The 24,395-nt window shown below is 42.5% G+C and overlaps 1 protein-coding gene across 1 annotated transcript in view; it reads right to left on the bottom strand.

Annotated features, from left to right (window-relative positions):
- LOC138582386 (keratin, type II cytoskeletal 5-like) overlaps positions 1–24,395 on the bottom strand; it is a 72,006-nt gene that overhangs the window by 38,291 nt on the left and 9,320 nt on the right. Inside the window, exons 2-5 of the mRNA XM_069653651.1 lie at positions 24,105–24,328; positions 8,028–8,088; positions 843–938; positions 33–197 (exon numbers count right to left, since the gene is read on the bottom strand). Coding sequence (XP_069509752.1) covers positions 33–197; positions 843–938; positions 8,028–8,088; positions 24,105–24,328 — 546 coding nt within the window. The remainder of the gene's footprint in view (positions 1–32; positions 198–842; positions 939–8,027; positions 8,089–24,104; positions 24,329–24,395) is intronic.

The raw sequence follows: 24,395 nt of genomic DNA, 5'->3' as shown, positions 1-24,395 counted from the left end.
ATTTATACATACTCCTATTGGGTTTTGCATACCTTGAAGCGGTAGGTGAGCTCTGCATCATTCCGACTCCTATTAGCAATCTCCTCATATTGGGATTTCACCTCAGCGATGATGCTATTTAGGTCCAAGACTCGGTTGTTGTCCATTGATAGTATGACAGATGTATCTGAAATTTGTGCCTGTAACTGAGAAAGTTCCTGCCAAGAAAACCAAACCTCAGTCAACATGATGCATCACAACATTTTGTAGTTTGCTAAATCAGCTCTCCTACTACAGTTCTGATGTAAGGAATAAAGAGAAAGCCTCTTTGAAAAGCAGAGGGCGATTTCAAAATACACAGGAAAAAGAAATGAAACCGCAACAAAACTTGAATCATTTAAAATCATATAATTAATCTGAATGCAGATCTCTTCATGAATATATATATATATATATTGTGAGCAAGCGACGAGTCAGTCGCGAAACGCGTTAACGCCTCGAAATAGGAGGAGTGTTGCACTTGGGAGGACCCATACTGGGGTCATTTTTCTATTTTGTGGAAACGAATTTCCATTGTTTTTTCCCCGTGTAAATCAATAAAGGAAGATAACAAGAAAACGAGAAAGCGTTGGTGTGGACTTTAAATCCCCCCCCCCCTTTTTTGTGTGGAAACTGGGCGAACATGGCATTGTGGAGAGTGCAGCTCGATTTTGCTACCTGAAGGTAGAATTTGCCTATATATATATATATATATATATATAGATTGGTTTATCTTTATTTTGAGAAATAGTATAGATGATTACATGTAAAGTTCTTAAAAAGGAAGATATCAGTCAAGCTGTTCAAATACTAGGCTTTCTTACCGCATCAAAGAGAGTTCTTGAGAAGCTGGTTTCGTCACTGATAGTATCCACCTTGGACTCCAGTTCTACCTTGGCCATATAGGCAGCATCCACATCCTGCAAAATGGAACATACATTAAACAGCAATTCTTACCTCTCTATAAAACAGGAGCCATCAATAAAAAAACAGTTTTGCGAGATAAGCGTGTCTCTCTGACATCTCTTTGCTACCACAGTCGCATATTCTAATCCTAGCAGAGGCAACACAGTCTATCATCTACACAATGACGGTAAATAAAGTACCATTACGTTGGTTAATAATAATGCCTACCATAACAGTGCGTATAGACAGGATTATATGATTTTATTGAGAAGCCTAGTAAGGCTAATGTTGTAAATACCATCTGTGCAAAGGATAACGCAGGGTTTATGAGGATGGACTTTTTAAAACTATGGTTGTCACTTTTACAATACAGTTCATATATTCCATTCATGTCAGCAAACAATTCCTAGGGCATGAGGGAAAATAGGCAAATGGGGGAGATCTGTAGGAATGGTAGTATATTGCAAGGTTTCATCTCGTATATGTCTACCCTGAGTTGATTCTGTGTTTTTGTGGGCAGTGGATAGGGATAGTTTAATGATGTATGTCATGCATGTCATTCTAGGATAGGAAATTCGATGACATGTCATTTGTTTGCTCCCCTACCCTTGAAATCTGGTCACATTTGCTCTGTGCAGGGGGACACAGTTACCCCACTCACTATGGCATTCATCTTTTATTTCCTGGCTCCAGAACTGGATAAGAGGGCAGGAGGTGGAGGTGGATATCTGTGGGTGAAAACAAGTAGAAAAGGGAAATGCATGTACTGGGTGTCTGATGGATTGCCATCTGTGAGGGGGTAACAGGCCTTGTTTTATTATATATTTCAATTAAACTGATGCAGTTCATTTTGTTTCAGAAAGGGAGGTCTGCTAATCAGAGCCCCCTTTCATAAATGCTCCATGCCAAAAACTATAGTGTAAGCATTTGCCCTTATTGAGATAGTCTACTGACATCTTCAGCACAAGCCTTGCAGTGGCACAGGACTAGTTCACACGACACATGTGCATTCTTGAGAGATGCTGGAACACAATGTGACAGCGGGCAGAGGTATTTTTTTTTTAAAACTGTCTGCGCCTCTGTCACTATGGTCATTTATAAGAATATAACATTTTTAATGATTTCTTTTTGTTAAATGTTGTTGTAATTTTAATCTTAAATGTGTAATGTTTTTTTGTATCTTACATTTATATGTGCTGAGTAATCGTTTGTCATAACCTGGCTTTAGGGTTGTGAGGTCTGTGTATTTCAACACAGTCACCTTGCATGAAATTATTCATATTTTTTTTATAAAATATGTGAATTTTGTATTTGATACGGTTGTTATTAATTAGGCATTGAAGCTACACCATCGAATCTTTGGAAATAATCAGTTTGCTTTCCTTATATATTGTACAGCATTGTTGTGGTGTCCTCAGACAGTGGAAAACAATAGGTTTACCCAATAGACCTTATTGAGGGGCCTTTTGATTTCTGAATCTAACCTATTTCTGAGTGACGTACAATTATACAGCCACAGAAATGTGATATTATATGAGTGTCTGCTTTGTGGGAAGGGCTCATCTATGACAGGGCAATGCATATTAGCACTCAGGCCAGTCTCTCTCCACAACCATTGTGTGGGTCAATGGCCAGGTATTTGCCTTCTTTGATTGTCAATACAAACAACAAGATCTTCCTCTCTTGGCACAGGAAGCCTCCCAAGGAGATCCCCTGGTGCGTGGTGCTTCAAGTGCAGCACTGGCATGACACAGCCATATTCACACCAGGGTGCTGGCCACTGGATTTCCTTTGAAGGCAGCAGACATGGGAAGTGGCAGAGTTAGAGTACCCAATGGAGAAAAGGACACAGAGAGGGGCGTTGTCATCTTTATTTCTGCTTGGGCTCTCTAAAAGTTCCTGTCACCCCCATGTTCTGTAGGACAATGCACTCTATGTAGATGTCATAAGGCAAAGGGCACTTGTACAGCAGCCTTGAATAAACCCCTTATGGTATCCCGTAGTTACAACGTCAGTAATTACTTCTAAGTAATTTACTTTGATGTAATTACTTTAAAAATTCATCGAAGAAATGTAAGGGGCTGTGGGTAAAGGGGTGGGGAGGGGCTTGGGGTAGATTTAGTAGTGTAGGGGAATGGTAGAATGGGGGAAGAAAATGTCAAATGATTTACTTCAAAGTAATTACTGGTGTCGGAATGACATGGAACCCCCTTACAGCAATCCTGCCTTTGACCAATCCCTTGTGCATTGTTGCCTTTATAGGGAGGAGAAAGACTCCTTCTTGGGATTTGTCTTTGTACGTTCATGACAAGACCAAGCATTCACTGGATCTCTGTTTAGAGTTCAGTCTATTACAAACTTAACTTCAAGGCATATGAAAACAGAAGGAATCCAAGTGGGAGGAGACCATCCCCAGGAAACAGTGTGGGAGAAATGCTGAGAACAAATGCCTCTGCTGGCTGCACTGGAACCATGATACTGTTCACCAGAGGTGATGGACTCCCTCTAGGTGACAGTCTTTAGCCTAGAGTGGAAAAATATATCTGAAGGACTCCCCTTGTCCTGGAGACATTGGAGTGTGCCTCCCAACACCCTATAAGTACAGAAGCAGCCAGAATACTGTTTCATTATCCTGAGACCTCTTCAGGCCAGATTTAATGCACTAAACACCCGTTGAGCCACAGCAGGATCCAAGGTACTACTTAGTGCATTTCAAGCAATCCAGACGCCTGCTCGACCCATTGAAGCAGACCAATTCATCTTGACCCTATCACAGGCTCTGCATCGTGGGTGCAGCTGACTCGAGTGGTGACTGTACTGCTAAAAGTCACTGACTCATCTGTCATGTTTGCCAACTTGACCCAGCAGAGTCATTATCTTGCTGTTGATTCGTCCATTGCCCGAACCGTTGCAAGCCATGATTTCAACACTCTTAAATTGCAACTCGACCCATTCGAAGCCTGCACCTTCAAACCGACTCAACACTAACTGGCAGTGAGATCGCCTTGAAATCATCTTGACCATCGCATCAGTGTCTTGAAGCTCGGCACTCTCTAACACAAAAAACATGATTTAATGGTTCTGTGAAGATGCCATGGTCTTCATTTTGGGACTGAACCATAATGACTTTTGAGACACCGACCAAACTTTCCAGAGACAATATCATTGGACTAATTACATTGTTGCCATGTCTCTTGGCGGAGCACCCCAGCTTATCAACCAAGATTGCATGTTCACATGAAAGTTCTGCAATCTCTTATTTTTTTTTTTTTTGCAGGAGAAGTGTTTTGTGTCTTTTAAATACTTGTTTGCATGGATTGTTTTTAAAGTAACTATATTTTCATAGAACCTTGATAGGACCTTCTTTTATTTTGGAACCATTGTACTAATGCTGTTTGGGTTGCTACTGTTATCAGCTTGCACCCCTCCTGGAGAGTATACCCTGACTTCAGCCCATATTACCAAGAGGCACAGGAGGCATACCTTTTGGCATGTGCCTCTTTCACATTAATGATGAGGATCGCTGCTAGTTTAGTAGTAGTGTAGGGCTGAGTAGCTGGTTCCGCCACTACTCAAACATGTACTTCCGTAGAGCAGTAGTCCTTTTCTCACAGGGATTTTTCACACTTATGCGCTATATGAGTAAATGTCAACAAACCATCATCACACCTATTGTTTCTTTTTAATGAGCAGACAGTAGAACTGTCAGTGAGTATGCTGTAGGTGAAATGTCGATATAAAGAACATGCTTACCCTGCTAATGATAATTGGACGTTTTGTACTTTTAAGAGAAGCGATTGGCATTTTTATCACATTGAATGTCCTTGTCTGCCCTACCATGTCTTGCTTAGGTGTTCTGGGGGTGTCCACTCCCCCAGTGTTAAATAAGAGACACTTGGAATACTCATTGCTCAGTAATCTTTGCAGTCACAAACATTCTGTTATTATGTCATTACCAAAGACATGCTGTTGGTGATTCAAAAGCATTTCCAGGGATACCCCATAAAAGGATCTTATGAACATGGCATCCACATCCAACTCACCATCCAACATCAACATTCTGCTCGACAAGCTCCACCGCATGCTGGTTGACAGAGCTACAACCAACGCAGTGCAAGAAATACAGCCCAACAAAATGAATCCGCCAGAATCCTGATATACATAAAAAAAACGAATGTACAGCATTGCTCATCCTCAAACAAGAAAAGATCTTGAGAAAATCCCTTTGCTCAGCCCGCAAGAGCTTCATCACCACCACCAAACCACGCCACAATAGAGCAGCTATGGCAGAAGCATTCAGTGAGAGCAGAGCCCTCTTCAAAGCCTTCGGACACTGCATCAGCTCCATGCCAGCTTCCACATTAGCTGAATCAATGGGCAAATATACCACAATCAACACATTTCTTTCACATGTAAAATTGACAAGATTTGATGCCAGATTGATATCATCCAACCTACCAAAACTGTACTTACCATCCCACCACTTCCTATGTCGAAGTGCTTGGAATATAGGGCCATATGACGGGAAGAGCTCACAAAGCTTCACAGAGCTCATGTTCATCTCTCATGAGGAGAAGGTTATCTTAGCTTCCACCCAGAAGAGCATCACAGGAAATGTGATCAATGCCTCTCTCAAGACATCTTCACAAATATACTGATAATTGGTCAGATTAGCCAACTGGTAAAGAAGCCAAACCTCAACCCTGACAACTAATGGGCTACAGACCTATCCCTCATCTACCCTTACTCTGGATGCTTATAGAGTAGACCGCCACTCTCTTTCTACCCTCAAAATGATTAGCCAACAAGGCTAAGCAGTGTTTTGTGATCAACTCTGTTCAATATGGCAGAGAGGGTGAGCTGCACTACAAGGCAGGGATCTTCTTTGGTACTAAATCCATGAATGCAACCCTATCATTAAGTCTGAACAAGATGCAACACGAAGACTTTTGCAGTCCGGTTAATTGACAACCCACTTCTCATTAGTAACAAAGGAGATCCGTGCCTTGTGGTGCATCTCACCCTCTCAGCCATATTGAAGAGAGTTGAACACAAAATACTGCTTACCTATCTTTAGGTTTCAAAGTATTAGTTCTTTACTTAACCCTTGCCTCGCTTACTTGACTCCTACCTCACCAATTAACACAAGTCCATTCAGACTTGTGTTAATTGGTGAGGTAGGCCTCTGCAGATACTAACACCCCCCCGGTGCTCTCTAGGGTGTCAAAAGTATCCATCCTCTTCCCAGCCATCTTTAACCTGTACATGAAGCAACTGGGCATATATGAAACATGAAAACGCACCAGCATGCTGATGACCCACAGCTTTACCTGAAGTAAAACTACATGAATGACATTCACATGCGGAAATACTGCTTGTCCCACACTCAAGTTTGAATCTCAAATGCCTCCGAGAAACTCACCCCAGCAGAAACAGAGACAGAGGCATGGGATGGTGTTTATCAGGCAATGGTGGAGGAAAACAGGACTCTTGACAATCAGGCCAATATATGATGTGTTTGAGTGTCAAAATAAATAGGTGCATATTTCAGTTGGAAGGAATGTAAAGTGAATGCCACAAGTCACGAGAGACACGGGACCATGTCAGGATCACCTCTGAAAGGCTGCCTTTGCTGGGGCAGGCCAGTGACCCTGAAGGATTTGTAAGGTGGCAGAAATGTCTGTAACATATCAGGTTCATCTTTGAAAGACTTGGAGAGTTAAGACAGAGATAGTCACATAGCATGCTGTAAGGATCTGTCTTCCTCTTGCATTCTAGTGGAATCTAGAGTAGGTGGCTTTGACTGTGATCGGAATGCTGACGGATGGAATGTTTGTGTATGACTGGTGTTCTCTGAATTCTGTGTTCTGTAGGCCTGAGAGAGAGGATGCCGGCGCTTGTCACTGTGAATCTTGTAACTATAACTCTATAAACTGGATGTTACACTTGGAAACTTAATAAAGAAGTTACCTATTCATACCATGAAGTCAGAGTCATCATACCCGAACCCAGATCTCCACACATGTCCATCTCTAAGTGCCTTATACATGTTTGAGGGATTCTCAGGTCTGCCTCAGGCACCCTAAATTGTCACTGATTCATCTTATGCCCCGTAACAGTCAAAGCATATATTAGTTGTAGTAAAACTGCCTAACAAGGTTCACTAATGTAATTTTCCTTCATTTCTAGTCAAATATATTTGATTGCAATTTGTATTATCTTGAAAACCACTGATAGTTGTTGGTATCTGAAACATATGTGCAAAACATATGACACGCATGTGTTCCGAAGCCAGTACCACATAGATTTGCATTGACAGACTGTGGTTATAACAAGACAGGTTAGATGAACATTTTATTTGCAGGCAAGAGCACAGTTTTGGCAAAACCTACCAAAATTGAAACTAAAGAAAGTCAGGGTAAATAGCAGGACATATGCTTTTAAATTTCATGTCTGCACTGTGTGGGGGAGTTTAAAGATGTTTAATAACGGTAGAGCAAAGTCCGAGGTGAAGACCAGTTAGAGCGTATGATTTTGAAGCAGGCAAAGGAATAACAACTGGCTGTTCATAAAGTGCTACATCACCTACGTCACAAAGCCCTGCCATAATAGGTTTTGGCATTACTCATTTTATTGAAATCAGAAATATAAAAGTGGAGTGGGCCTTCCATTAACACACCGTTCTCTGCAATGGATGCACCACTCTGCTGAGCTACTTTACCAGGATATAATTGTGAATGCCACTTGAAACTCTTTGTATCTATTAAGCATTTAATATACGCCCCATTCATAAAATAATAGTAAGAGGTAGTCTGGAAAAATATAGTTTGTGTGGTGTTACAGCAGGCATTGGCATGAACAGACTAGATTGACCCGTTTATCCTTACGTTACGCATATATGATGTTAGCCATAAATGCATGATGTGTTGATACTCTCAAAGTAAATCTAGAGCTGGAGACGACAGAGTGGTGGTGCTGTTAAAGGTACGAAACTGGGTAAATTATATCTGGGCGAAAGAAACGTGGAATCCCTTGGACCCTTTTGAAAACCCTCCTAAACTACTTGCATGCACGTAAATGTGTTGCTTCCATTGTTCTCTCACCTTCTTGAGCATCACAAACTCATTCTCTGCAACTGTCCTCCTGTTGATTTCCTCTTCATATCTGTTGGTATAAGAGAAAAACTTAGATTACTGATACTGGCCCAAAATGAATCGCTCAATGGCGAAGAGAGGATCTGGACAAATAATGTCTAGGTAAGAATATTAAATACATGCTAGTGGATTTTTTTTTCTTCATTCATTGACTTTCAATCATGTATCTTTTTCTCTTTTCTACGTTGCAATAACATAAAATTGACTATCACTTTTACTTGGCTTTGCTTGAACAGCATTTCCTGGTTAGTTAGGAATCCTAGTAGAATTTACCATGTCAGGAATCTATAGCGTCTCACACAGGCCGCTAGTGTCACACTAATCAGTGTCTTTCTTTCTGAGGGCCATCTCGAAGAGTCAAGATAGGCTTGTTATACCTTCAGGCAATCGGAGCAAAAGCATATGATTGGAAATTCTGGCTGTCGCAAGAGCAATACGCCTCCTCAAAGACAGCCAGTGCTGAGGCTGCTTCGATGTGTAATGGTTATTGTGAGACTTATGTGCTTATAAAGCTGCATGGGTGCTTAGCTTTGTACGGAAATCTGTTCTGCTGGCCTGAGTCCTCAACACAGCAGTCATGACCAGCCACTGCAATGTGGCTCGTGGGTTTATCACTGATTTGGTGTAGTTATTCAAATCACTTTATGAGCCACTGTCTTTGCCAAATCTTGGTGATAGTGCAGCAGCTCTCACTTTTCAAAGTTGATTTACTATGAAAACTATTGCCAGCAGCCATTTTAAATTTGGAGTCATTCTGCTGTCATTGGACTTCTCGACTTGTTGTTTTACTACCTCTGACAGCTTTGCTTAGTGCCACACTCCATGTCATTGACCGTATAGGTTCGAAAATCCAAGCTCTATTATCAATATCGAACTGGAATTCTGCAAATATGGATAATAAATCCTGTGTGGGAAGTCTCTATGAGTAAAGCTTGCTCCTCTCTGCAAAACACTGAACTTCGAGAAGCCTCTTCTTCTCTATTTATCTTTAAAACCAGGTTAAAGGGCTATTACTTTCATAATTATTTGCAATTTATGATACCTGCAAGTATCCAGCATTGTGGTGGTGCTGTTGAGGGCTTGCACTATGGAAAAAGTAATCTTTCATGGGAATCTGTGAATCTAAAATGTGTAGATCAAGAGCGAACAGAGAGCTTACCAGCCATCTTCTTGGGTTCCAACACCCTCTCTGAAAACACTACTGCAGTGTACAGGTTAGCTGGAACAAGGAGCAACCTTCACTGCAACACAGTGCGTGTCAATAACTCAGCCAGGCACTAAACTCGCTTCCAGCCCTATCTCATGCGTTTGACTCTCAAGTTAAGGGTAATTTGTGTTAAACGTGCAGCCTCCTTTTAATCGGGGCGTGAGGGTTCATTGCTCGATGACAGCCCCTAATGAAAATATCACTTGACTCCATTTAAACATTTCACTCTAAGGCTTCAAAGAAACATCCTAGGGGTCCCTCCTCCATCACCTCTCTTACACACCTTCAGGATCGACCCTGCTTGTAGCTCAAGGTTCTTCTGCTCTACCCTTCACCTGCCTCCGTTTTCTTAACAGTGATAATGATTTTTTTTTAGCTCCTTGGTACCACGGTTTCATTTCTTCACGTCATTGTAAACATATTAATGTATTCGTGCAATTTTATAGAGCTCCGATCAGACCCAAAGAGCATTGCATAGTGTTGCTCAGGTTCCAACAAAACCATTTATAATGATATGGAATAACAAAGGCAGAATGCCTTTATAGTTCCAGGTTGATGATAGCACAACATGTAAGAACATGCTACTGCTAGGGCACTGCCCAAGCTATAGAGGAGAACACATGTATCTATAAAATGACTAAAGTGACATGAATAGTTACTGATAACCGATGCTACTATTACCAAAGTCAGTGGTATACATTTGTTTTGACTGCAGAAGAAGGAAAGGACCAGCCGGCCCCGCCAGAATGCGAACCTATACAATTATATTGCACACATATCGCTCTAAACCTACGCATTTGTGCATTTGGACACAAGGGACCAACCCACTTAACTAACAGGAGTGAATGTGTTCTCTTCTGCTACAGGACAGCTGAGTATGACTATTCGAAAGGCCTCTAACGCTATTAATAGGAACAATGCTTTTCCAACTTTTCCCAATTAACTTCACGACTTTCTTAACACTATTGTTTCTAAAAAAGAATATGCAGAAACTGAGCTCTCAAATCAATAGTTTTTCATGTTGTATTCCTATACACAATACAGGACTACAAGTTGTGGAATTCAGTAGGATGTAAGCACAAAATCCAGAAATAGCACATTATTTCACAATTTGAGATCTTGGTAAGTCATGAGTTTGAAGTCATTTTATGAAACACCGAACTTCCAACATCCACCATGACAGGCAAGTGTAATCCGCCCAGTGGTTTTTTTATTCTTTGTTTTCAGAAATGTGTATTTTGTTGTCAATTATAAATTCCTGACTTCACGTTCCATAAGATTAGCAATAAACGGGACTGAATGAAGCAGACTACCCTGAGAAGGTATACGTTAGAGCTACTCACAGACATGTAGCTATGTATATGCAATTGTCATAAAGACCCACAAAAACAAAGGAACACTTTTTGTTGTCAAATCAGGGAACACCACCCAGCAGGCAGTTATATATAGTGATCATCACCATTATCATAGGCTTTATTTCGGCTGTTAGCCATAAAATTGCATTTACAACACACAATTTTAAAAATGAGGTTCATATATAAAAATAAAATGTTCCAAAAAGAATTCATAAATATTACTAGTTAAAAAAAACACATTCAAAGTATGTATACAAATTAATTGAATCTAACTATTAATTACATAAAAACAAAAAAAATGTGAGAGGCAACTTGTTTCACACCTGTCACGCCAGTTCAAAACTATGGTGCTGTTTATTTATGCTTAAATAAATAAACGAGGTTTATGTTTGAGACTTTATTATGGTTACATTGTTTATTTTAATCAGGAGTTTTATATGATCTTGGTTTTTTGTCATGTCACGTGTAGCTCTTCAAAGCTAAAAGTGCCAGAAGGTAGTTGTTTCAAACTTTATAAATAAAAGAATGAACAAACAAATGCATGATCAGTTTGTACATAACCCTTAACCAATATAGCTAAAAGGGTCATTGCAGCAACATCAATAAAACCCTTTTTCACAGATCTTATGGCAATATGGTAACTAAAAATGAAGAAGTAACCCTAGGACAGGATCTGGCCGAAGAGCAGCCCTCTTGAAAACATTGTAAGAGGCATAATAGTAGGTGTTCAGGAATCCATTGTAGTTGATCAACAATGCTGTTGTGGCTTCCCCCAAGCTTGTTTTGTTAATTTAGTGAACACTGCAAGTTTTAACCAAACTTTAATTTCATGCATATTTTGTTTTCATAAAGCAATATGAATAATATGAATAGCCCATCATAGTACACCTGCATCAATAGACAGAGTTATATGACAATCTTAAAATATTTCAAAATTCTGCCATCAATTCTACAGTTTTCAATTTCCTATTCCCACTGTCAGGTGCGGCATTGGGATTTGTGGGACAAAGGACATGCAGGACTGGCATTGCAGTGAGTGATATCACTGTCTTTGATACTTGAGGGCTCAGTGGCAATGCGCTCGCCTTGGAAACAAGATGACGCAGGGCAACATCAGTTTGAATCCCGGGTCCACGCATATAAACCTCTTCGGTATAAAGTGCGTTATAAATAACCAATTATAATAATTATATGAGACATTTGCCTAGCAGGTAACAAAGGAGGGTATTCAGAAATAGAAAGAGTTACACGACAATCTTAAAATATTTCAAAATTCTGCCATCAATTCTCTTCTATTAAAAGTGTCCTAATCTTGTGTATGAGTTTGTATTTATAAAGCTCCACTAACAACATCAACTGTAACAATGTACTGTACATCACTAAACATTAGACAACCATGCCAAATGTATGAACAGAAGAGCCAAGTTTCCAATGACTTACAGAATAGTGAATCGTTGTTGATAAGCGCGAGATAGGGGAAGAGAGTTGCAAAGAAAAAGGGGCACAACAGCAATCTGTGATCTCCTCTGTATTTATTTCTAGATTTAGGCATTGCAAGCAGATGAAGTGCCTGTGATCGTAACGTTCGAGATGGGTTGAAATGGTTAATTATGTTTTGCAAATAAAATTGTGCTTAGCCCTTGCTGTATTTAAAGACCAGCCCAAACACCTTGAAAAATGACGAAACATATCACTGGTAACCAGTGTAAAGATTGGTGAATAGGAGCATTGTGAACGGAACAAGGGAGTTGAAAGATCAAGCATTTCTTCTAATTGATAGTTAGGGACTAGGCAGAGGGAATTACAGTAATCAAATCTGGCGTTAAAGATTAGACAAACTTTTAAAAATGTGTTTCCTAATATAAGGAGAGATTCTGCAAAGAAGTCAGAGTTTGAAAAAAAGATTTTTTTACAAGATGATTTATCTGAGCATTTATGTGATTTATCATGTCCATAAAGACTTCGACATATCAATAAACATAAAAATTGCTTTTCAGTGCGCCAGCATTAATGCACTCATTGCTGTAGATAAAGATTCTCTTCATTTTCTTGCTTGATGGTTCTCGCACAAATATCGCCATCTATAAATCAATTTTACCCACGAAATATAATACCAATGTACCAAAATCCATTTTTCTTAAGCCTCCTCATGCTCTAGCTCTCAAAGCGATAGGTAGTCTTTCCCTAGAAGTGCAGAAACGATACTGTTTGACAGGCAGCTTATCTGGCAGACAGCAACTGTTGGTGAAAGGCCGTAGCATCTTTTTCAGCAGTGGAAATTAAATACTTTAAGAATTGATTCCATGGCATAATGCAAATGCAGTTTTCAATTTCCTATTCCCACTGTCAGGTGCGGCATTGGGATTTGTGGGACAAAGGACATGCAGGACTCCAAATGTGTGTATGAGGTGACATCACAGAACATGGCAATGCAGTGAGTGATATCACTGTCTTTGATACTTGAGGGCATCAATAAACCAAGAGATATATAACATACAACAAACTGAATCACATGTATGTACTCCCAATGTAAGGAACAGTAGGATTAAAAGGCTTGCCCATGTTCACTCACTGGTTAAGAGGTGCAGCTGGAATTATAGTCCAGTCTGCAATTTAGGCATGGGAAACAATTTCTCTCCAGCTATAATTAGTACAAATATGTATTAATATTTGGATTCCAGGAGCTAAAATACATAACACCTCGTAGAAGCAAGCTGAGAAAATAGAGTATGATTGTATGTTTAGTTTCTATATCCATGATTGAAGAGTACTAGTACACAATGCAAAGTATTGTGAGCCATATAGTTATCTGATGGGCTTTACATTGGTAATGTCAAGACTTTTAAGGCACACAAGAAAGAAACTGCGTTATAACTTCTCAAGATTATAGTAATTGAATAACATAGGAATTTTAGTGTGTTATAATATATGATGTGAAGAAAATGTGACGTTCTACAAAATAGAACGTGTCATATGATATGATAGGTTATTTGCATGGACCCGGGGATCGAACCTGTGTTGCTCTGTGTGGTCTTGCTACCAAGGCGAGCATGCTGCCCCTGAGCTTCCCTACCGAGGCCAGCAGATGAAAGCAGATATCTTGGAAACAAACCAGGAGAGATTAAATACACCATTTATTTTTTGTGATCCAGTGTAATTATCTTGGAAGTAGGCATTGGCTGGGTTGCTAACAGGAGTTATGTAGAGGCATTGAAGCAAATTCACCTGTCACATTTCAAGTCAATCATGCACACAAACTAGCAAAGGTGCTCTGATAGTTGCCACTCCAATGATACATTTCCCACTGACTGCAGCTATCCAACGATTTTAAATTCTCCACTGATGGCAAAGAGCCATGTTTAAGAGGTGTTTGACAGTCACCAGTCGGAAGCGCTTGGCTAGTGGTGCCCGCTACACAACCACTGGCACCTTCCTCATGATGGCTCTAGCCTTGACAAAGGTGAACGAGTGCTGCAAGGCCGCCCATGCTCACTGTGCCTTCTACTTCTGATGCCATTGATAAAGGAAATCCTCTCCATCCTTTTTTAGTTCATATAAATGTAACATTCCACTGCACAATTTTGACTTAGACTAGATGCGAAGTCATTCACCTTAAGCAACACTTGTAGCCGATTATGAAGAGCGGTCATGTATCGTTTTATTGATTGCTGAAGCCATTCCCCATTCTTCCTGGATGTGTATGCAACGATTGGAAACAGGATCGGGATTTAAGTGCGGGGCATTCATTAGTTACTTAACCGTTAGTTTTAATTCCAGGGGGGCTTGGTAAATGCAGGTTACCACTCCATCCTTCTTACTGTGCTGGAAGCTGCGGGATATTGCGCATTGTTACCCAGGGTGGCTGAAGTGAGAGGACTCATATAGTCTATTTAATGCATTTATGTATTCAGCATTAGTACATATTAAAAAGAAAACACGAAATGTGCTTTTATTATTTTTAAGCTTCCGGTTTTTGCGAGTTTTCGTATTTTTATTTTTTTAACTTCTGTATATTTGCATAGGTATTTATTAAACCTATTAACTGTATGTTTTCATAGTCATTGTTTTGCTCTAAACAACTAGTTTTATTTTACAGTACTTAATTTGTATTTGTTCAGCAACAGTACAAATCTTACACAATTTCACGTGGCCAATAATAGTAATGAGAGTTTATAACGGCCAGTAACGTCACACATGAATAATAACAGAAGCTGATACAAGTCTGTAAGAGGCCAACAACTGTGAATAATACTGGCCATGTGGCAATACCAACGTTTCCAGTGGAAGGTATGACCCGTCCACATATTACCCAGTAACATATGTTTCCAGCCCCCATGCTGAGTAAGAGGTATAAGCTGTCGCCACATTGCCGGAACTGATATGGCCTCTTCCCACATGCCCACTAACGGATACAATGATTCGGCCAATCACCTTATGGTTCCTGAAAAGGTATTGCTAGTTCTGCAGTGCCCATGAACATGTATAGCCATTCAAACAATTAACATGAAGTGGTATGTTTAGTCCTTGCATGTCTCAGATGCATCGGCAAACACAGCGAGTGTTGCAGCACCTTTTCTCTGTTACACTTCATGATTCGTCATGAAAGTGTGCAAGACATTTCCTCATTGCCTTTCCAGTGTGAGTTGCATTGTAGCCTAGGAAGTAGTCACTACGAGCATCAGCCTGGCATCACAGCTACCACTGTTGGTACAGTGACAATAGTGTCCCCAAGGTATTCTTTTTTTTTTTAAAAAAAACATTTTATTGGCTTTTACAAATGCATGAAACATGCATATTAAAGGTGAGGAGAAGGCAGTTAAATCGGTGATGCTTACAATCATGCGGCAGCGTTATGTGTGGGCGGGGGACTGCCGTGGGCCGTCGGGGTGGGGAAAGGGGAAGGGGGCTGGGGAGGAGAGAAGGGGGTGTGGGAGGGAATGAGAGGATGGGAGTATCACTGAGCGTCCATCCGTCTTCCCCACACCTTTTGAAACTTGCGAGGGCAGCCTGTTGCTGTATAAATTTGTCACTCCAAGGAGGCTCACCTGGTAACTTCATTAGACCATCGGGTTAGGCTCAATCCTGCCGCAGATCCCCAGTTTTACAGTGATCAGTCTCTTGCCTGCCCCCAGTGCCACAGCCGTGAACAGTTTTTCATGCTTAGTGAGGCCCAGTTCCCCCCATATCCCGAGCAGTATCAACTTTGAATTTAGTGGTATTTGGGAACCCACCGTCGCAGAGACTGTACCCGTGCAGCCCACCCAGAAGGTCTGTACCACGGTGCAATCCCAGATTGTGTGGAAGAAGGTGCCCATTTCGTGTTTGCATCAAATGCAGACCTCCGTGCCCGCCCCTCTCAATCTAGCCAGCACGGTATGGGAATAATAGGATCAGTGCAATATCCTGAGCTGGATCAGGTGTAGTTTTGCATTTATGCCTGTCTCACGAGGGAACAGCATTCTTCCGGTTCCAGCCTGTCTATGTCCCTTTCCCATTTCCCTTTCAGTGTGGAGAGTTATGTGGTGCCACAGGAGTTAAGGGCCTGATATAGTGTGGAGGTGACCCTGGAAGGAATACGCTCTACAAGGACGTTGGTTTCCAGAGCGGAGCAAGTTGGGATTTCCTCTAGGTCCGGGAACTGTGCATTAATGGCGTGAGCGAGTTGTGTATATCTAAAGCGGTCACCGGGTCTCAAGCCAAAATGTTCCCTCAGGGTGTCAAACTCAACCATATTCCCCCCACCCCCTGAACCACCTGCTCCAATGTGAGTATCCCAAGCCTTTCCCAGTTCCCCAGGCACCCCATTTTTTGGATTTCGGGGAGGTGTGAGTTATGCCATATAGGTTGGGCCAGTGTGGGCCTGGAGCCCCAGCCGATGTGTTTATGAGCTTCTTGCCAGGTACAACGGATTTGAAGTGACATACAGGACCTGGAGGGGGAAAGCGAGGGCATGGCAGACATTTACCACCCCAATCTGTGCCGCTAGGTAATATGTGCGGATGCATGGTAATACTATCCCTCCCTCCCTCCAAAATTGAACGTTGCAGTGTCGTAAGAGCAATTCTAGGTTGTTCCCCCCCCCTAGGAGAGTTCGTATGTGTTTGTCAATTGATGCGAAGATTCCAGGGGGGATGGGTAGTGGGGCTTTCTGTAGAACATATAATAGTCTTGGAAGTGACATCATCTTAAATAATTCGGCCCTGCCAATTAAGGAAAGTGGCAAGGAGTGTCAATGGGAAATGTCTGTGGCAAGCCTGTCGATGGCAGGTTACAAGTTCAGCTGAAGGAACTCCTCTAGCAAGGCACTAATTCGAATGCCTAAGTACGAGATTGGCCTTAGCTGTCTTCGGCCCTGGCCTCGAGGGTGGCGAGTTTTTTTCTCCACGTGTACCAGGCGTTCCTCCACTCTTTTGGTCCTGTCCTCGGTGTCAGAGATTCTCTGCTCTGTTTCCCCCATACGGGATATCAGGTTCCGCAAGTCCTGGCAGAGGAAGGAGACCTCTGAGGACAGGCCATCGATTTTCATTTCCACGGACGTCCTGGACTCCCCAATGGCAGTCATTATGTCCGTGAGAGACAGTGTTTGACCTTTTTCGCTAGCTGGGGTGTCTTTTCCAGCATGGTCAGCGGAAGTGGGGACCTTCGCCGGGACAGACATGGTGTGTCTGTCTAATTTGTTCTGTGCTGCAGTCTTATGAAGCATATGATGCCCCATTCGGGTCTGGCGGCAGTCCGACCCATGGGGGGTTGTGGGGGGCATGCCCCTCGGGTCCGGACGGCAGAGTCTGTCTGGTGTTGAGCGGAGCCAAGCAAGTGTCCCAGATCCCAGTTTATGATGAACATGTTGATGGGGCCGGGAGAGCCTGGGGTCCCTGTTAATGGTTGCCGCGGTGCGGTCTTGGCCACTTTCAAGTCAATAGAGGGAAGGAGTCCCAGAAATATATGCCGTCCATGGTCTCTTTGTGCTAAGCAGCTCTTCTATTTGCTCTATGGCCCCCTGGGTTTCTGCCTCTCTCCTCCATGGGGTCCAGTCCTCCACCTGCCCCACTGTGCAATCACTGTCTCAAGGGCGCTGCGCCCCCTCTCGGGTCCCGGGATGTCCCCCTTGTATGCCGCTGCTCTGATTCTCAGAGCGTGCTCCTGTGTTACTCTGCATCACTGCCACCCTCGGGGCCTGCCCAGGAAGTCATCCACCGCCTGTCGGGAGGGTAGGGGAGTGCAGGTGCCCTCCGCGTGTTGTCACTATGGTGGCCTGGAGGGTCGTGGCAGCCCGGGTCTGCCGCGTCAGGATCTCTCCTCGGCTGCGGGGGATTCCGCTTGTCGCTGCCGGTCTCCTCCTATGCCCCGCCTCACACCCTCAGAGGCCACGGCTTCTTGGCAGCAACCAGCGTGGTCCACTGAAATCAGAGGGGGGGTCCCTCACAGTATTCCCTGCTGCAGCGTAGGAGACAACAGTGCGGCTTCCAGGGGAGTCTCAGTCCTCCTGCGCATCGGCCAGCGGGGTTCCCTCCGACACTGGTGTCTGACCTCCTTCCTGCGCCGCCTCGGATGCTTGTCGGCATTTCTGTTGCAATGCAGCTCCGATTTTCCCCCAAACTTCGGTGGGTTGATGCCGGTCCTCTCTGCCGTCGGCAAGTCGCTTCCCTTCGAAATTAATTTCAGTGTGGATCAGGATATTTACAGGATTACGGGCAGCCCAGACGGAGCAGTGGAGAGCTACGACTGCATCCATCAGCTGCAGAACAGCACCCCCCAACCCCAAGGTATTCTTTTGCATGCCCAGTCTCTGTTTTCCTGTAATTACAAATAAATACACAGTGGAAAGCAAATTGGTCCTGTCTATACTTACATGTACAGTGAAAACTGAAATCTGGAAGCCTGCAGTGTCTTTTATTTTACTAGCGTCAGGAATTGAGGGGTGAGTGATTCAAATGTGGTGACATATATATATTGCAGGGATATGGGAACAATGTTAGATTTGACTTTTAACAGTATTCACCAATACATCAAGGATTGCTTGCTCTGCAATCCCCTCCACTGAAACATCTTTCACTCTTGACACCAGCCTTCTAGCCACTGCTCTCTACACTCACCTCTCTTCTATCCTCATGCAGTTCTATCCGACTTCTCTTCAGCCTTTGACACTGTGCACCATCTCTCCCTCCCACATTCTTGCCCCTCCCTTGGCTGCAAGGATACCATATTCAACGGGGTGCCCCCTATCGCTCCAAGTGCTCCTTGTTCATCTTCTGGTTCTAACACCTAACTCCTCCACCTTCATGTCCCTCCAGTGTGAAAGTCCACTAGGATCAGTCATCGGTCTACTACCTTTTACCCTCTACATATCCCCCTTGGCCACTCATCTATGTCTTTTACTTCCACCTCTTCACTGTTGATACCTAGATCTTTTCCTCCTTGCCCTCCTTCACCCATGCTATCTCTGAATGTATCACCATCTGCCTCACAACCATCCGCCACTGGATGGTTTAACACTGCATGAAGATAAAATCCTCCAATACGGATTCCATCTTTCCCCCAGCCTCTAATGCTATCATCACTCTTCAGTCTAGCATCTCCTCTCCAGACCACATTGCTCAGTCACTCAATTCTCAGTGTCCTTTTTGACATTGACATAAGACTCCACCAACGTCCACTGACAGGATTAACTGTAAAAGGAAATGCTCCACCTCCCCCAGAATTTCACCAAAACCCTGATCTCAATCATTGTGCGCAGTAAACTGGGCTACTTCTATAAACTATGCCTTACTCCCCCCTCCCCTGCTCATAAACCCACTTAAAGACTTTTCTCAGCATTTCTACATGAAACCCTCTATTACCTGAATGGGTGTTCCCGCCATCATTGGAAGTGTTTCAAGATCAGAATTAAGTTCCGCCTATTAGCCAGGGAATGTGTGTAGGAGCGAAGGAGCCTCTCACACTTCCTCACTACTGCTCACAAATTGACCCTAGTCTTTGCCTCCCAATAACGTCACACACATCATGGAAATATGCATATTTTTATTTTGGAACTATACTCTTAATGCATAACCTGTTTATGTCCGTCCCTTGTCACGGTCTCCCCTGTTTGTTTCATTATACTGGCCTTTCACCAACTGGTTTTACTCTCATTCAGACAGGCAGCCACCATAGTAAAGGCACGGAACCCAGGGATTGCCCCTGTCATCTGTATGACCTTCTAGATGCATCATTTCTGTTAGATATTACATCCAACATGTTTTGTGGCTCTGCTATCGTTCACATTAAATCGCGTGTCAGCTCTAGCAGTGCTTTCTGTTACATTGTGCCTGCAATGACCAGGTTATATTACTATTGCCTAGATTTTGATCCTTAGTACACACCATTTGTAAGCTACTTTCTACTCTTTATTGGCACAATACTGTTACACTTAGGGTCCTTCTGGGAAACCTCTGGTAGTAGGTGCTGAATTGGAATTGGAAAGCAGTATAACCATTCCCATTTCAAGAGAGTTGGGGGCTGGGAGCACCAAACCTTGACTTAGGAGGCTTATATCCTTGTTCCTTAAATTGTTGATTCCTGCCTTTCCTCGTACCTCTAAACATGTTCAGTGGCATCTTTGGTTTATGGCCTGGCAGTGTTCATATGTTGTGCTAGTGGCAGGTAGGTGTGTTCCCCAACCCTAACATGCAAAAAGGTTTCAGGCACTATAGTGATACGTATATGGTTTACAGCTTAAATGAAAGGACCAGCGTGTGAAGCTGAAGGTTCAGAACGCTACACTGAAAAACATACTGTTCTAAGGGGTTCCCCAAATGTGGAAAGGGTGTCACATGGATAATTATGCCTCAGGGCTACCCACACCTTATCAGATCCCCGGTAGGCAATTCCAGAGAGGATTTGGGGCTTACCTGCTTATCCCCCATCTTGGGGGATGGAGGACTCATGCTGCCCGGCTACCAATGGCACTGGCTGCCCGCCATTCTGGAAGCAGTGAAGTAGATGCCAGCGGGAATGACTCCACTATAGCAATTGCTGGAAGGACACCTAGTCGCCTTCAACCATCTCATGCCCAAATTCAGGGGGTCACACAGGAGCCAACCGGGGTAGATCACCTACCCACATACATCTGGCACAATGGCAAGACTGGGGCAGCCCTGTAGATCAGTTCTTATTCACTCAGGACAATGGTTCATAAATGGAATATCGTGGTCAATGCTGGAGTATATATCATAGGGCGATAGTTAACTAGGCAGATATAAAGAACCATGTGCTAATAGCAGCACCACAATGGATCTATGACAAAGTGGCTGCTGCGCTGCACACGATCTCTATGCTGAAATAGTTTAAATACATTATTGCACCTCTGTGAGCAATCTTCCTTTTAATTGGCTGGAAAAGTGAGAATATAGCATGTGAAACAAAACATAGGCAGGGACAGCTGGCTGCCAATTCGAATAGTCAGAGCAGTCAAGGTCACGGGGACTCCAAATGGATATGCACTTCAAAACTTCTCACTGTAAGTGGTGCCTTTGAAACTGCTCAATTGCCATCTGTCGCATCTTACTATTCTGCAACAGGAAGTTTCCAAGATGTGATACACAGGAGCAGTACAAGAATTCCTTACTCATCAGAAAACATGTATTTTTACCAGACGTTTCCCTGTTCAAAACCAAGGCTTAAAGAGTGAGAGTTCAGGCCTTTTATGCAGTTGAGATTTGCCAATATGTTCATCAGGAAACATAATTTCAGGATTCTATCCTTGTAAAACAAAACTCCAGCAATTCAAATTGGGGATGTGGGGCGCAATTCAAGTGGGGATTGGCAATGCATGATAGAGCCTTATTATCCAAAACGTCGACGTGTCCCTGTCATCATCCAATAGGAATCCCCAAAATTTCAAGCAGGAGCCTGAAAATACCATTTCAGGCTACTTCCATTCTACCCAAGGTCATCTCAGGGGTCAAGTGCATGGCTATTTATTTAGGGTTTTAATTATTGCTTATTTTCTTTGGTCATCATGCTATAATGGATTCCCTTGAGCATCTTGCCTGCAAAACCATTCCCACCAGAATGCTAAATGACTTGGCCCAGAGGATTGTTGTGTCTGAGTGTTCTTGTGCAACCTGACCCATCTGCGTTCTGCAAATTGGAAATGCTCAGATGAAAGAAAATATAAAACAGAGTCATTTAGGTGGCCTAGCTAGGAGTACTTGGGATATACCAACTGTTGGCCTATTACTGGAAACACTTATGTCATGGATGTTTACCTTTGTCTTTGAGTTATGAGATTTCTTTTGTAAATCCTGATCTGTGTAAGAACATTTTGCATTTCTGCTTCTTTTTTAACATTGGTCTTGTTTCTTTCTGAAAATGCTTTTTTTATTCGTCCATTATTATATATTTTCATTTTTGAATGTATGAACATTGTCTTTGATCATTTACTTAATTATGTAATCTCTTTTCTATGATTTTTGCTGTACACATTTGTACCTTGCTGCAATGCCATCTGTATGTGCTGCACTATAGAAAATCATTAAATAAATAAGTAGGGTGTCAGTGAGTTTTACCCACCAGTGCTTGCCATTTCTTATCACACTATCCCGCCATTCTTTTTTTGAATCTGTGCATTTAATCATGCCAAGCCACCAGCGAGATATGTGTGCTGTACAGAGACGTCTTTATGGGAGGGCAAAATGGGCACTTGCCCCGGGCCCCCACCTTGGAGGGGGGGTCCCACGGAGTTGCCTGAGCTAAAGAAGTCTGTTTCAATTGTTCATTAACTTAAATAGCAAGTTAGGATATTTTATGGCATGCTGCTGAGGGTCTAAACCTAATGCCTACCTGTTGACAAATACATTCTCCTCTGATCAATTCATCCTGTAATGGTTTGTGTTCACTGTGTTATACATAGTTGGGGTATTCACTACGGCTCATTTTGATTGCTATGAGGCAGCATATCAAACTTTGGGTTGTGATCGGTTCGGTGGAGGGGGGCCTTTAAGAGGTCTGTGCCCCGGGCCCCAAAAGTGCTCAAGATGGCCCTGGCCTAACATCAGATTTCTGACACTCGCCTTTCATCTTCAACAGAGATAAGTGTTGATGGCTGTCTGTATAATTTTGGAATAACTCACATAATAAGGCTCGTTTGGTGCAGAACGCTGTAGGAAAAGGCAAGCCCAAGTGGCTTTAGAAAAAAAGATAAAATGTTCAACCTCCCTGAGGCGATTTCTATGACCAAAGAATGTGTTTTTTTTAAATTAAGAAAACAAAACAAACATTGTGGCACTTTTACTACTTAATAAAACATTACATTAAGTATTTCTGGGTGCATCATGATGGCAGAGACTCAATCTAGAGCTTTGGAATCGGGGAATCAAGATAAGATTTCTTTGTTTCCCAAAGTAGTAATGTTTCAATCTGTCTTCCAAAGCAGCCTTGATAGTAATTACTTTAACTAGAGTACAGGACAAGATTACTTTTCTCACAATTGGCAAAACATTATTTTGGAGAGAACATTTATTTTAAGATCCATCCTGTGCTTCTGCCTAAGTTGTTTTTACTAGCCAGTCATTTTGTTCCTAATCCTCCTCTGCCATCTGAATAGCATTTACATACTGGCGATGCCGCAAGGACTTTGCATAAAAGTAGGAACAGGATCACATTTTCAAATTGCGTGCTTTGGAGTAAAGGCTCTGCTAGGAAGGCGGCAACGCTCTCTACAAACGAGGCACGCATGGGTTGATAGTGTGCTATATCAAATGTTGCTTTTATCTGACAAATACCCACCCACCTTCTCCTTCATCCAATGGCACATTTAACAAGAGGTAAAACTACAGAGCAGTAGTCAAGGGCAACATGTCTCCAGTGGAGCTCATCCTTTCCTGCAGGCTTTACTGTTAGAATACCGAATCTAAAGCTGCCACCCAGATGGACCGAGCTCGACTCCAAAAGTCCAAACTCTGCAGCTGGGTTTTCTTTTCATTACCCACTTCCTGAAGTATTGTTTGACCTGATTGCTAGTTTGTTAGAATCGTCGGTGTGAGTATAAAGACCATTCTACAAACCAAAAAAGTTTCTTACATCTAATAGTAGTTCTGCATCATGAAAAGGCCCTTCTCCCCTCTCCATTTACCTAATCGGAAGAGACCCGTGGTTCTTGTTGTAACAAAAGGCCTTTTGAGCTTGCACTGGGGATGTAGAGGAGATTACGGTATGTTGAGAAAGGCACCAGTGAACAAGTTTTAAATTGGCTGCATCCAATGAGCTCAATGAGCTCGGACCCTTAAAAAGGATAAGTCTACATGATGTTAGTAGATTGTGTAAGTAAAGGGTCAATTCTAAGATAAGTATATTTTGTATAATCTTGGACAGAAATGCAGGATAACTGCCTATGTTCGTCTCCCCACCCAATTACTTAAACCTTGGACAAAAATGTGCAGTGATTTGCTGTCAGTGTTGTGTTCTGTAATTTGTAAGTTCACCTACTTTTGCTTGAACTCCTCCACCATATCCTGCATGGTCCTCAGTTCTCCGTCCAAGCGACCTCTGTCCCCGTTTAGACCCTCCAGCTGCTGCCTCAGGTTACTGATGTATTCCTCAAAGATGGGTTCAATGTTGTCTCTTTGAGAACCAGTTGTTATCCCTCCTTGTTCCTGCAGGAGGCTCCACTTAGTTTCTAGCACCTTATTCTGTTGCTCCAGGAAACGCACCTAAAACCAATATTATGTAAAAATGTTCATATTTATTTATGTATGATGTGCATGTGGTTGAAGTGAG

This window comes from Ambystoma mexicanum, chromosome 3q (genome assembly GCF_040938575.1).
Source record: "Ambystoma mexicanum isolate Mex_15411 chromosome 3q, UKY_AmexF1_1, whole genome shotgun sequence".
NCBI lineage: Eukaryota > Metazoa > Chordata > Amphibia > Caudata > Ambystomatidae > Ambystoma > Ambystoma mexicanum.
This window is presented reverse-complemented; position numbering and strand designations above follow the sequence as displayed.